At 41.2% G+C, this 15,448-nt stretch overlaps 1 protein-coding gene across 2 annotated transcripts in view; it reads left to right on the top strand.

Moving 5' to 3' along the window:
- The first annotated feature begins 4,041 nt into the window (after nucleotides 1–4,041).
- DCP1A (decapping mRNA 1A) overlaps nucleotides 4,042–15,448 on the top strand; it is a 35,943-nt gene continuing 24,536 nt past the window's right edge. Inside the window, exons 1-3 of one of the 2 annotated variants that reach the window (XM_080996812.1) lie at nucleotides 4,042–4,270; nucleotides 8,238–8,278; nucleotides 13,587–13,714. In XM_080996812.1, coding sequence (XP_080852938.1) covers nucleotides 4,136–4,270; nucleotides 8,238–8,278; nucleotides 13,587–13,714 — 304 coding nt within the window. In that variant the 5' untranslated portion in view covers nucleotides 4,042–4,135. The remainder of the gene's footprint in view (nucleotides 4,271–8,237; nucleotides 8,279–13,586; nucleotides 13,715–15,448) is intronic. The other variant, XM_080996811.1, reaches the window with a different exon arrangement.

Below are 15,448 nucleotides of genomic sequence, written 5' to 3'. Positions count from 1 at the left end.
AATGGCTGATCTTCCACTATTTTACAAAGGAATGACATTTGCTGTTTATGTTTGTTACAGCTGCAGATTTAAGCAGTTTACTGCAGACCTACAGTAGTCCTATTGAAATTATATTACCTGTGACCGATTATTGCTCAGAACATTAACATTTAGGAAAAGAGAAGAACAAATATTTGTATACTGTAAGGGAACAAGAGAGTTCCCATTGCATTGGTCGAGACTTTGCAAAGTGCATGCAAGTTTGCTAAACGCGCCAAAGAAATCAGCAGCTTTCTCGACTCTTACACAAAAAGAAGCAGAACAGAAATGCAAATTGCATCTGTGGTTGGCTAAGCAGCGTTAATGACAAGGGAGGATGTCTTATTTTACCACAAGCTGCCTTAAGAAAACAGATCCTCTTAAGAATAATAATTAAAAAAAACGGGTTGCAAGTTGTGAGCGGCACATTTACAGCTCCAGCTTTACCTGTGTCATTAGAACCGCTTACCGCCCTCAGACGGAAGATGTCATATTCATGAAGCAAATTCCTGCAATTTGTATGTCTCCAGCTGGCAGGCCGATGCTGCCTTTCCAGAGAAGTTGCCGCCTTTGCACAATCCCCTGATGAAATGGCATCCCATGTCAGAAGGATGCAGGAGATTGGATTACCTGTCTGCACCAGATCATTGTTTCTAGGAGATAATCCATAAATTATTAATCCTTCTAATGTTCTTGAGCAATGTAAGGAGGGCTGCCTGTGACCTATTTCAACCTTTCCTACTGCTGTGGTGAGAACAGCCTTGGTATAGAAATGAAACTGGCTGCTCATCGGCAGCTGTTCTTATTGCATCATCAGGGTGGTTTATAGCCCTTTTTGTTCAGGAATGGCCATTCCACATCTGTTAGCTGGAACAGCCACTAGTTATGGTTAGTTAATTCCACAACCATAGGGGAGCACACAGAAGCATAAATTGTTCTTCTATGCTGTTATACTTGTACTCTATTAAATTACATGGTTTCAATTATTCACCATTTCTTTAATGTTTCCCACTCTACATTTATTTCCTAAAGGATTTCACTGGCTTCACAGGAAAGAGCAAGCAGTGTGTATTGATTCACATTAGCCTCCCCACACTTTATCCTTTCCTGGAGGCCTGGGGGTGTGTAAACTTAAGGATCAAATGCAAGAATCAGAAGGCTCCTAAAACAAGTCTACATAGATAAAAATAATTATTCTATGTTGCAAACACTTTGGAGCAATTGTACATTACAGTTTATTTACTATGATTGATTGAGATTAGCCCTGAGCAAAACAAACAAATAAAAGCTTCTACAAATATCAGGATGGAAATTTCAGCCGAAGGGCGGGGGATTTTGGTGCATATATTATTATTTTATCAATGCTCTTTATGATACTTTATGAAGGCAGTAATGTAGCATGGTTTTGGTGCTTTATTTATTGCATTTTCTCTAAGGTGTGTACAGAGTTCTGCCTCCTTTATTTTATCATTACAACAATCCTGTGAACATGTAATGGATGTCATGGTCAGATTCCAAGGAGGAGCTATGGGAGTTGGGGCTGAAGACCCTGGAAAAGGTGCTAGCAGGATAGGCCAGGTTAAATCAATAAGTACCAGAGGCCAGGAAGGAGGCCAGTTGTTCAGGGGACAGAGCGCTGGATCCTGAGGAGGTTGAAAGAGGAGTGTTCCACCCCTGTGAAAACTGATACACCCCAAGTCAGACACCTCCTGCTGTTGAGCTGGCATCTCCTCTTGTCAGTGATGAGCCTCCTCCTTTGGGAGAGATGACTGAGAGTCAATCAGATGCTGAGCTGGTGCCAACCCTGTCTCTGCCTCCAAGGTCATGGAGACACCAGGGCACACAAACCTCACACATGCTTGCACTTCCAGAATGCAACCTCACACTTCTATCAGCAGGCATGGAAGGAGCCAATACACTGGTTGATGGGAACAGGGGGAATTGGCGGGTAGCATTGCTATTGAAGCTTAGGCACACTGTCTTTTCCTTATGACCTTGGTGGCTGGCAATGCACAGAAAACATTACGACAGCCCAATATGACATGTTGGCACCAATGTATTACTTTGCCAAGGGGCCAAACTCCCAGCTTCTATGGTCCATTTTGAAACACCATGGTTGCTATTTGTGTCTTTTAATGCATCTATTAAAAAGTGACTAATGTAAAACCAAATAGAAGTTTATAAATTATGCACGGCATAGAGAAAGTGGATGAATGTCTCTTATACTCTGTCATGATGCTCTGTCATGAACAGTCGATGAAAATGAACGTTGGAAGATTCAGGACACATAAAAGAGAGCACTTCTTCACGCAGTGCATGGTTGCACAGGAACTTGCACAGGAGGCAGTGATGTTAACAAACCTGGATAACATTAGATAAAGTCATGGGGGATGGGGCTATCAATGGCTACTAGCCATGACAGGTACATTCTAACTCCCCTGTCAGAGGCATTATGCCTCTGTATACTAGATGTTGAGAATTGTAGGTGGGCAGAGTGCTGTTGTGGCCATGTTCTGCTTGCAGGCTTCCCACAAGCATCTGGTTGGTCACTGTGAGAACAGGATGCTGGACTAGATGGGCCATTGGCCTGATCCCGAGGGCTCCTATTATTTTCTCACATTCTTATGTTAATGAAAATAGCATCTAATAAGAAATCCACCAGAAGTGGTGTTAGAGAACTAAGAAAATAATCTATTATCAGAAGCTATTATGTATCAGCCTGCTTCATATTGCAGTTTCACAGGGACTTAAGCACTTGAGAAGTTGAAAGGTGCCTTCACTGAGAATTCCTCTTTACATTTGCTACAGCCCCTTTACACTCTGAGAGGGCGAAGTTAATTCTGAGTTTCTACTGAAGCTCAGTTAACTAACAGCAAAGGTGTGAACCCAGGGCCATAAGATGAGCCAGGTTGAATCAGACCAAAGGTCCATGTAGTCTAGTATCTGCCTCCCACAGTGGCCAATCAGATTCCTATGAAAAGTCCACAAGCAGGCTTGAATAGCCCTTTCCTGCTTTATTTCATGTATATGCCACTTTTCCTCCACAGAGCTCAGAGCCACATTCCATCTTCACAAACATTCCAGGAGGTAAGTCAGGTTGAGAAATAGCAACTTAAGGTAGATCTGCATACTTGTAAAATTACATTTGCATAATGTAAAATTAGCCTTGCCGTACATTGAGCATGGCTATCAGTTTTGGAAGTAAAACAAAAACTAATAGTTATGTTCCTGTTTGAACCTAAGGTTATAACATGGCTATACTTGGTAGATTATTCATTGTTATCATATGTGTTTTTATAAATGAAGCGTTCTTCACGTTCTTCATTTGGCAGAGTGGAATGCAGAACAAAGCAAAACAAAAATATCCTAACTTCCAATGATCCCAGAATGCTAAGAGATTTAGAAAGCAGTGCTGCTTTTCACAAAGCTATTTACATGAAGTCAATGTTTTCTTTATATAAAAAAAAAAATAGGTGCCTGTACCCAAATCTGGATAAACCGTAAAACCCCTCCCTTCCCCTCTTGCTACACACCTCCCCACTTCTATACTGAATTTGTGATTAGCTTTTAATTAAATAGTTGATAATAAAACGGTGTCATTACATTCAGGGCTTTCTTAAACGTACAGTAGTTACATTTTCGCCAAACAAACAAAAACCGTGGAACTATTTGAGAACCAACAATAACTTATGGAATCTTCAGCTTGAAGAGGCTCCAGCAGGAGAAAGCAACGGATTCACTTTACTTCTGATGTGTTCCTGAGCTCATGGCATTTCTGCAGGAGCTGGTTTGGTTATATAGCCGGGTTTTATTTCTGGGTGAGTGGGGGGGGGGCGGGCGACGCATTTCGATTGTGAAACTGGCCAAGCCTGGGCGCGTGGAGAAACGAGGACAAGACAGAGCGACCAGAGGCTAAGCATCCTCAGGAACCCTTGTAGGACCCCCGGGACCCGACGCGCTGCAGCGACGGAACCGAAGGCGCAGGGTAGCGGTTTCCGGCCGGCGGATGAGGAAGCGCTGCGCACAGGGCTCCTCCGCGCGGCTGGCTGGCTGGGCTGGCTGTTTCCTTCCTTCCTCCCCCCCCCCCCTTCGCCGCGGCTGAGATCCCGGGTCCAAGATGGAGTCTCTGAGCAAAGCGGGGCAGGACATGAGCCTGGCGGCCTTAAAGCAGAACGACCCCTACATCACCAGCATCGCCGACGTGACCGGCCAGGTGGCCCTGTACCGCTTCAGCCCCAAGGCCAACGAGTGGGTGAGTGGGGCGCTGAGCGGGGGACCGGGGGGGGGGGGCAGGCGGCCGGGGGCGCCCCCCTCTCAGCCCCAGCTGTTAACCCTTTTCTCTCTGCCTCTCCACCCCACCCGCCCTCGTCCAAAGTCTCCTCGCGGGGTCCAAAGGCTCACGGAGAAGGAAGGTCCCGATGGAAGAGGCGCACAAAAGCGCCTTCGCTTGGCGCCTGCCCCCCGCAAGGAAAGAGGGTGGGTTGGGTTGGGGGCGGGCGCGCACGTGCGGCTTTCCTTCCCCACCCCTCCTATATATCCGTGACTGTTCGCAGAGGAATGTTTTCGGTGGGGGAGAAGAGAGGAGGAACACGCCCACCTTGGTTTTCCGTGGTTCACCTCCTCCTCGTCCTCTTCTCCTCCTCCTGCCACTAACTCGCTGGGCTCAAAATTCAGGGCGGATTAGTTAGCGCCTAACACACCCTTTCAAATTAGCCGGCCTCAGTTGAGGGTGGTTTAAAAACTGCTGGTAGGAACTAGTACTGGAGTGAACTTTTCTTTCCGTCGGTGCTTTTTCTGAGTCCTAGGAGGCCCTTGTGGCTGGCTGCTGGTCCACAGATTCTGAAGACTGAATATGCCTAAAATGCTGCTTTTAGCCATGCCCACATCCTAGAATGGGTCTTACTGGATCTTGCTGTCCCCTCCTCTCCAAAATATGAAATAGCATCCCTGGCCAGCCTTCAGATTTGCATTAGTTGTTGAAATTATGGATCCAGAGAATGATGGCTTATGTACTGTTGGTGTGTGTATATTGTCAGGGCTCATATCTGTTGGTGTGTGTGTGTATTTGTGAGAGAGCAAGGTTTTAGCAACAGGTTATAATAATATAGTGCAGGATTATGAAAGCTGGAACTGAACTTCATTTGAACCAAGTAGGATTCCAGCTTGACTTGTGTACATCTCTCCTCCTTTCCTTCATAGGTCGGAGCCAGCCCAAGTTCAAGGCTTTCTTTTAGATTACCTGATTATCACTATGATTCAGACTAGGATGAGGGAGACGCAGGTTCAGATCCCCACTCAGCTACAAAGCTTGAGGGTTGTTTGAAGGTGGATTTCAACCCATCACCATTTTGCAGTCTAACCTACGTGATAGGGCTGTTGTTAGAAAAAAACATGTGGTTGTGGAAAGACCTCTGAGTTACTTGGGGGAAGGTAGGCTAAATAAATAAATAACAGAGCTCCCACCTACACTGTTTCCTACTTAACCACATATTTTAGAGCAGGTGTGTGGAACCTGTGCACCTCCAGATGCTGTTGGACTCCCAAATTCCATCAGTCCCAGCTGGCATGTTTAGTGGTCAGGGCTGATGGGAGTTGTAACCCACCCAACTGCTGGAAAGTCACAAGTTCCCCATCTCTGTTTTAAAGGGGGCATTACTGGACTGGTGAAGACTCTGCAGCTGCACTCAGCTTCTTACTTAGACATGAAAGAGATCACAAGGTGGAAAGTACTAGTCCTATATAGGGACTGTTTATACATTTTTGATTGCACACAACTGTACCCAAACAGGATTCTAGGTCATTGTCATCCAGAATTCATGACCTGTTCCATGTGGATTGACAAGGCTTGGACCCTTCTTGGGACCAAATCAGAAGTTGATGTACATCCGAAATCTGTTCTGGAAAACTGTTTGACATCTGAAAGGTTCGACTACAACAACAAGGACTTTATTTGCATAGCCAACAGGCCATAGCATCAAAGGACAAACACCGACAAAAATACATTACAAATATAGTTAATTGATGTACATCTTTTTCAGTGAGCAATGTGGCATATGCCATCTCTGTTCTCACTGTATAGGAAGCTGCTTTATACTGAGTCAGATACAGGTCAGTATAGTTTACACGGACTGGCAGTGGCTCTCCAGGATTTCAGACAGGAGTCTTTCCTAGCCCTGCCTTGAGATGATATTGAACCCCTGGGCCTTCTGTATTCAAAACATGTGTTCTACAACTGAGCTATGGTATAGCTTGCAATAATTTTACTGCTCCCCACCTGCCCTTGCAGGACATTTCTGCATGGTGGTTAGTGGTGCAAACATATAGGTTGCAATAACAAACAAACACAGCTGTTACCCTCTCCACTATTTCAACAAGTCATGCAAACTTAGGAATAACATGTTTATGTGAGAAAAATTTTAGTGTATGAAATATTCCTTTGTGTTCACTGAACCATCTGCACAGTAAGTCTTGGGATTCATTAGAAGCACTGCAGAGGTAGCAGAAACTTCTTTTCCTAAATGGGTCGGTATCAGCCATTTAAAGGCCACCTCCTCTCATCTGAACTTGCCCATTCCTCCTGCCTTCAGATATTAGGATGGAGAATATGTAGGTAAGAGCCTTTTCTGCTGTTGTGCACAGTCTTTAAAGCAATCTTTTCCAAGATAGTACCACACACTCTTGATCTTTTTTGCTCTTTAGTGAGCCTACGTTACCACTTATGTTACAAAGGAATGGTAACATAGTGGTAACATGTTATCAAGGAATGGGTTACCGCTTTTTCCTTTGATCTTCTACTGCAGAACTTCCCAAACTTTTCATGTTGGTGACACACTTTTAGACCTACATCATTTCATGACACAGTAATTTAGTTTTACTAGCAAACTGGAGGTTAAACTAACCCCTTTCCAGCCCTGGGAGGAGCGCAGGGAGTGTTCGCACTACACACCTACACATTGCAGCCGACACACTAATGTGTTGCAACACAGTTTGAAAATCTCTGTTCTACTGAGTTGTTCTGATTTGCCTCCAGTGATCTCATATTTTGATTTGATTTTGTTTGTACTTTTTCCTTATTGCAAGCATATTTTGAATCCTGCATATGCCACTTCATCTCTCCCATGCAGGTTGTCTCTGTAATGACAAATCTTAGTTTTGCAAACATATACATCATTTTAATATTCGGTATATGTTACAGTTTATAGCTCTTAATAGAGGTCACCATCCTTTTTGGGTACGTGGGCACATTTGCTCACCAGATAAATTGTTGTGGGCACAACACATAGCACAACCTAGTCTATTGGCTACAATTATTCTTTCAAGACTAATTTCATCAGAGGCAGGGGACCCTATGGGCTCTAAGGAAAACCTCTGCAGGCATGTATATGTCTGTGGGCATCATCTTGGCAACCCCGACTCAGAAACAGAATAGTAATGTGGAAAACTTCATGTGCTTAAAAAAAATTTGCAGACTGCAATTCTGCCTTGACTTTGACTGTCTGATTTATCTTATTTGCCCATTGTGTGGTGTAGTTGATGCTATTTAATAGCTCACTTTATCTGTCCCTAGTTGCCCACAGAATTCATGGAAAAACAACAAATAATTAAACTTCAGTTTTTTAATACGAATTTAGCATGACAGATCAAATGTAAAAGTACATGCAATTTAACACCCTATTTATTTATCATTACCTTTTGAACCATGCCAGTGAATCCACCATAGATTTTTTTAAAGTTCGAAATATTGTGTGGAGTGCTGTGCCTTCCTGCTTGGAGTCACCTTACATTATATATAGCAATATTAAATGCCACCATGTATAAACATTTGTATTGATGTATTTTTCTAGACCTCTAGCATAATTTCAGGGTTTGTTTTCATTATGTTGGAGCAGATGTTAGTATGTATAACTCAGCCACCTTCTTGACAGCTCTCAGCCATAGCATTCAGCCATAACAGTTGTATTCTTAACCATGAAAATAACTAGGATCCATTAAGTGCTATAGTTATAATTTTATGTTAAATGTAAAGCTCAGGGAATGAGCTGAAGGCACCTGAGCTGAAAACAAGTAGTTCTGGTCAGCAATTGTTTAGAAACCACAAATGCACCACCTTGGGTTCCATGATGGAAAAAAGATGGGATATAAATGTAAGAAAATAAATAAAGCAGGGGCTGTAATGCTTAAATTAATTTATTGCTACAATTTCTTATTGTTTGTTATAGGAGAAGACTGACATTGAAGGTACTTTATTTGTATATAAAAGGTAAGTGTATATCAATCTTATTCTAGAGTCAGTTTTGCTTTCAACACTATAAATTGCAAAACTATTTGCTGTTCAAATAGAGCATGCCTATTTTTCCCTACCTGCAGTTCTAAGAAAGCAAATTTGGGCGTTCTTTTGATAAACAAGGTTTTCAGGAAAGCTTACATGCTACTGTGTTGTGCTGGTGTTAGCAACCCTGTATATGATATTATTTAAAAATTTGCCATATCTTTTATGTAAACAAATATGCTTCAAATTCTGGTGTTTGTAAGGAAGAACCTCCCTGTTCCTTGGTCACATTAAATGGTATTTCTGTACCTTCCCCAATTCTTGGATATCCTTCTTAAGAAGGGGTAACTAATACTGTACACATTTGAAATGGCTATAGTATGCTTAAATAAAGAAAGAAAATACTTTCCTAGTAACTGTTTTCACACTAAATTTGCCTCTTTCAAATTTCACTGATTTTTCCTCCAGTGAACCAGATAAATCTTTCCTGGATAATCACAACCAGTTTAGCCAAATTCTCACAGGACATGGCTTGTGGCATATGCCTTCAGTGTGGAAAGCTTTATAACTCAATAAAGCTTTCCATTGGCTTCATTTCAGCATCTGCCACAAAATTCTTGTTATCTTTTACTCTTTGAGCAATATCCTTTCTTTTTACCCTTGTTTTCCATTATATACATGCCTGTGACTTTTTGTTCTTCAAAATTTATCCCTTCAGCCCTCCCAGAAGTTCCATTCTATACATTCCTTGCTGGTGCCTATGCCCAGAGCACTGTCTCCCTTCAAATCCTTCATCATGATGCGCCTTTCCTGTGAAGCCTTTGGCTTAACTTGTTTAGTCCTTATCCCCAAGTAAAAGGCAACCTTAATATGTACTTGGTTTTTTGAGCCCTCATGTTTCTTGCTTCTGCTTTCCCTCTCTACCATTTGTTTCCCCCAAAGTCAAAATTCTTCTTATTTATTAAACTTGTTAGTTTCATAATACAGGCGCTCCTGTAGAATGTACAATAATAATTAGATTGTAAGTTTCACAAGGAAGGACATAATCTGGATATGATGTGTATTGTGCACTGTAAATTATAGGCATGCAGGGGTAGATTGGGATCTTCTGGTACAGTCATATCTCATGTGTCCGCTTCAGGTTGCATGTTTTCGTCTTGCATCCCACGGCAACCCGGAAGTACCGGAACGGGTTACTTCCGGGTTTTGCCGCTTGCGCATGTGCATGCGCAGAAGTGCTAAATTGCGCACCTGTGCAGACGCGGCGCTTCAGCTTGCATCAGTTCCGTGTTACGAATGGGCCTCCGGAACGGATCCTGACCGTTACACGAGATTCCATTGTACACTTCTTGACAATTTGAAGTAGATTGGCAAGGATTTCTGACTCTCCAGCTGATTAACAGTGACAGCAACAAAACAGCTCCCCCACTAACTTATACTGTTGAAATGAACAAAAGTGGGAATACTCAGGAGAGGAATTTTGTGTGGAAGCCTTATGAGTTCAGTTCATAGAATTGTAGAGTTTGAGGGGATTCCTGAGGGTCATCTAGTCCAGTCCAGTTCTGCTACTCATAACAAATTCCTGGGCTCAGAATGTTGACTGTATGCCTTTTGCACCAGGCTCTTAGTTAAAAAAAATGAAATGGCTCCCTCAAGTCTGCGCACTCCTTCTGTAAATAATGGCAAAACACTCACTTAGACAATAACATAAGGTTTTTGTAAGACAATGATCTAGTGATATGTGGTTAAGATTTGGTCTTCATATTTAATAGGGTGGGGTAGGATTTTAATGTTGCTGCAAGACGAGCATTTCTGGTTTATTAAGATTCTCTTTTATGTATTTTATATTTTGTATTATATATACTTTTATAACTGTTAGCTGCTTAGAGACATGTTTGTAGTCAGTAACAAATAAATATAAATAATAATGATTTAATATTTTTAATTACATCAAAAATGCTCAGCTACTCTTTCCATAGATGTTAACGGTTGACCCCTAGTGGTTCCCATGCAGAATAGGGCCCAAGGGGAGGTAACCTAGTTTATTTCAGGTTCTGCTTTTGCACTTCTCATATAGGCATCTGGTTGGCCACTGTAAAAACAGGATGCTGGACTAGATGGGCCATTTTATGTTCTTAGCTGCCTCTTCAGGTGGCAGTCTCTGCCAGTGGTAATGTACCTTTCCCCCTGACTGTTTTTAGTAAACATTGAATTTGCAATGAAGAGGGGAAGTGTATAACTGAGAGAGTTTCCCATAGTATCTTCAGACCTATGGTAGAGGGGATGTAGAGGATTGGTATTAACAGTAAGTAACAGGTGACACTTATGTAATATTCTCCCCTTCCTTCCTTCCTTCCTTCCTGTTTTGACTTACTGAACTAAACTGGCTTGAAAGAATGGCCATAGAAATGCTGTTAAGCAAAAGAAAAGTAGTTGCAGTGTATCATCATTATACGAAATAATTTAATGTGACACTAGAGTTTGAGGTTAAAGGGAGTATTTAAATATATGGTAAATAGAGGGTATAATCTTGAAATAGAGCTGCAGGAGTTTTTTGAGGGAGGAGGCCAACTTTAACTGCTGGAAATTTTTAGAGGATGAGTTGGTTCTTGAAGGTGGCGCGGAGAATCACTTTACAAGGTAGTGGACACTTGTGGTCAGCAGAGTGTTGTAATCTGTGGGTGATGAGATTAGGAAATGTCTTCATCACTAAAGCAATTTAATCTTTGGGTTTACTTAGGCCTGTAACATAGATATGCTGTGTGCTTCATTCTAATGGTTGACTGTTGCAGATGGAGTGTCAGGTTGCAACTGAATATGCATGCTTTTTAACTACTCTGTCTGTTGGCTGAGGGTCTTTAACTCTCTGTTTCTGTTCTTGAACTTGCCACTCTCATCCCTCTTATCATGCATACTGGACATCTCTAATGACCCTAGTTGGGATTGTCCTTACATATAACCTGGAGGGTGCAGAACATGAAAGTCCTTTTCTGACCCACTCAGTTATCTGTAGAAGATGAGATGGGAGCTTTGTGGTCTGTACAGTTTAATGTAGGCTTCCAGGCCTATTTCCTGGTACTTAAGCCAGCAGTCCTAACCCTACTAACCCCCGCCCCCAGCCCCGCAAGCTCGGGGAGCGACGGCGAGGTTGAATGCAACCTCGCCGTCACTCCCGGATCCGTTCTGGGGGCTGGGGTCGGGGGAAGCTCGGGCTTCCCCTGCCCCCAGCCCAGCAAGCTCGGGGGGAAATAATTTTTTTTCTTTATCCCCCCCCCCAAAAAATAAGTGCGCCCTATGGGCCGGTGCGCCCTATAGGGCGAAAAATACGGTAATCCACGTTGAATTCAAAAGGACTTACTTCTGAGGAGACATGGTTAGGATTGTGCTGTTCTGATTTCCTTCTGCTTGTGTACATGTATACAGTTAAGGATTCAAAAATAACTCTTTAATAACAGTTTTCTCAGTAATGCTTTAATGCTAGCAGTGCTTTTAAAACTGTTCTTGTGAACCATTTGTTTTATTTTGGGCAGCAAGAAAAATATCAATATGATCAGTTTTCTCCAAAACCTGTTTAGAGATCTAGAGAAAATAAGTCAAAACCAGAAATGTCACTCTTCTTGTTTACGCTGTTGTAATGCCTTTGGGCTTTCTACACATGCTATTTCCAGACCTTTACTGCTGTAATCATGACTCCAGTTGAATTTTAATTATTTTTGACATGCTAACTCAGGCTGTTAGTCCATCTGTTATAATAGATGTAGAAAATAAAGAAGAAAGTATGTATTAAAGTGACCTCTTATGTTTCTCAGACACAGCCCAATGACACCTTAAGCCTGTTAACATTATGGGATAGCTTCTTAACAGTGTGCTAGAATGCAGTTTGTGTCGTTTTTCTCTTGCATTCCCAATAAATATTTAATTTATTGTTATTTAATTTGGTTTCTAACACAGCTGTTCTTAACACAGATATAATTTTTATTTATATAAGAAAGGGTATGTTTGAAATAACATGTTTGGTTCCTAGAAAATAGCTCATCATTGAAAATACATACTTTATAGCTATTTTTGGTATATTTGATACTTTTGATCCTGAAGTGCTTTCTGAAGTGTATTTCAGGGGGGGAAACTGTATACCTGCACTGTTCCGTTTTTTTGCATGAATTAGCATTTATGAAAAGTTTGAGAATTGGATTTAAGTGTGCCTCTACGAGTTATGTTTCCCACTCCCTCTCTCTGAATTGCTATTGATAACCTGAAATGTTTGTTTACCATTCTGCTCTAAAAGTTTTGCATACAAGGTTGTAAGCATACCGAAATATCCTTCGGTGTTTTTTCATGGCATGTGAAACTTGCTATATAATTTTAAATGAAGGAGAAGAATGAATTTAATCCTCTTTGGAGTAGCCTTGAAAATCAGTTTTCTTTTCTTTCTTTTTTTTTAAAAAAAGTTTGTGCATCTCTTCCTCCCCTCCCCTAGTTTTAGTTACAATATTGCTAAGTAGACTAATCATTGCTATGTTTTTGATATTCAGATACAGAAATACAACAGTTCATCTGGTTAGATCCAAAGGTGCCAATCTGTGAGCTTGGCCTCTTCCACAAGCACATGTGTGTTGTCTGATTTAGGAGGAGTGCTATTCTTCTTGCATGAACTTTTGTCTTAGCTCTTGAATAATATCTTCCATTAGCCATTGAACAATAGTTCACAGAACAGTACCACTCCCAGAATTCCTTATGCTTGTGAAACACCTTGTGTTTCAAATAGCAAGCTTGCAAGGCATTTTGATTTCACTAAAGTCATTTGGGTATTCCCAAAGGAGTAATTGCTGATGGAAAAGCTTCTGTCAACAGAACCAGGAGGAAAGCAATTTGGTGATTCTATCTGCCCACTGGAGCCCCCTTTCTGCAAATAATTTTTCTTGTAAAGTGGCATAAAAATTATTAAATAAAAAAAAGGTTCTCCAAATAGCTGAAACCCCCCCCCTTCTGCTTCACCATCATAGTGTTGGATACATTTCATCACCATCATTGCTATTGATTATTTTCCTGAAAGCAGGTTGTTTATTCATATAATGCATTTATTTAATAGTTTTTTCCTCTGAATATCCATGTTACGCATTTACACCAGTGGTGGCCAAACCTAGCCCTCCAGCTGTTTTTGGACTACAACTCCCATCATCCCTAGCTAATGGGACCAGTGGTCAGGGATGATGGGAATTGTAGTCCCAAAACAGCTGGCGGGCCAAGTTTGGCCACTACTGATTTACACAGTTGTTTTGTTATTCTCTTGAAATAACAGGTCTGCGTCACCTTACCATGGCTTCACAATTGTGAATCGACTGAATATGCACAACTTGGTTGAGCCTGTAAACAAAGACTTGGAGTTTCAACTACACGAGCCCTTTCTTCTGTACAGAAATGCTAACTGTGAGTATAAACTTGGAATAATGTTGTTATTTAGGAGACCCCACTTTTTGAACTGCCCTGGACCACTTCTGCTATTAAAGTAATATACGTGTGATGTGGCAGTAGCTAGTTAGACTCTAAACACCAGTTCAGTTTCTAGGGTGCCACTCTTCCAGCTGTGTTCCATCCATAAACAGTGTTAATTCAGTGTGTTATATAGTCTTCTGTCTTTCTGTTTCAACACCTCTTTTTGTGTCCTCGAACACTTGTCTCCATAATTCCAATTGATTGACTAGTTGCAAATAATGGTTCTTAACTGATGTGTTGAGGTAGGGTAATATAAAAGGCTAGCAGAGATGGGCAGATGCTTGGTTAGGGGAGAGGCGGGGGGGGTGAAGTAAAATGTCTTGGGAAGCAGCATGCAGTGGGGAGGCCATGCTAGATTTGAGCGTGCATTGTGGCCCTTCTCCAAGTCACCACTGCTCAGAGCTAATTAGGGCTGGCACCCCAGCCAGCTGGAGGCAAATTGCGCCAAACCTGATGGGCCTTATTCAGCATAGCATGTATTTGCTATTTTCAGCATTTCTGTCCTACCTTTCATTAAAACTATATTCCAGATAGCAAATGGGCACAAGCAAATTATCCCCAAAGATCATAATTTAATTACTTTTGTTTGGCACAGCCCTATTTCCTTTCATTTAGGACTTTGCTATGAGATCAAACACATGTCACATAACCATTTTCTTGCCGCTAGAGGTAATGTTTGCAAGGACCTGAGAAATTCAAAAAGCAAGATATTTTGAATCAGTTTGGCAAGTCTGCTAAATCACTGTCCTCTCTTTAGTATCTTTAGTATCTTTAGCTGAGGGAGCAAGGCATGCAGATCTCCAGCTATTTGTTTTAGGAAAAATTGTGTTTTTCCTGATAACAGTAACAGCTGGATTATTCTTTAAATATTTTTTAAAAGCTAGAATCACTTATGCTAATTATTCAGTATGTCACCAATTTTAATCTGTATTGAGAAAGTCACTAAGTTAACTTCAGAAGTTCTAGAGAAGACCATTATGGAATTCCCATCTTTTATTCATAATATATTAAATATGTTTGTAACATCAGTGATATGCTGTAGTTACCAAACTGCATAACGGGAAGCAATATAAAGCACTCAGTGACAAAAAGGATATGACTGCAAGTAAAAACATTTCTAGTGTCCTACAGCATTGGTAACTGTGCCTTTCTCCATAAAGGGCTTAAAATCTAAGCATCAACCACTTAATAAATTCATAGATACAGATGTGATCAAAAATTTCAGAACCTTGGGTTTTTAAATCAACAATTTTGAACTTACCTCTAAAGGTCTTAAAGAAGTATGCTTCCAAATCAGTTTCACTCACAATTCTTCCTTTGTATCTAATGTCACTGTCTTGATGTAGATAACGAAATTCCATGCTAATATTAAAAGATAGGTGGTGGTATACAACTCTGAATTCTCAAATGAAGATATTGCCTGCACTTGTTCCTTTTCTTCTTTTTTGAGCTCTGTATGTCCTTTTTCCAGTTGAAATGCAGCAACAGAGATATAATTCCAGAAGGATGTACTTGAAACTCTGTTACCTTGGTGGTAACAACAGATTGCTCCCTAAATATACCTTTGTAGCCAGGCAGTCTTATTTCGTTGCTGTAAAAATATCAAAGTGGGTCCAGAAAGTTGAAGACCAGCCACATGTGGATATCAGCAGTGTTGTCAGAGTGACA

This window comes from Podarcis pityusensis (assembly GCF_964106645.2).
Source record: "Podarcis pityusensis genome assembly, chromosome: 2".
In the NCBI taxonomy this organism is placed as follows: domain Eukaryota; kingdom Metazoa; phylum Chordata; class Lepidosauria; order Squamata; family Lacertidae; genus Podarcis; species Podarcis pityusensis.
Note: the sequence above shows the minus strand (reverse complement) of the source record. Positions and strands in the feature narration are given on the sequence as shown.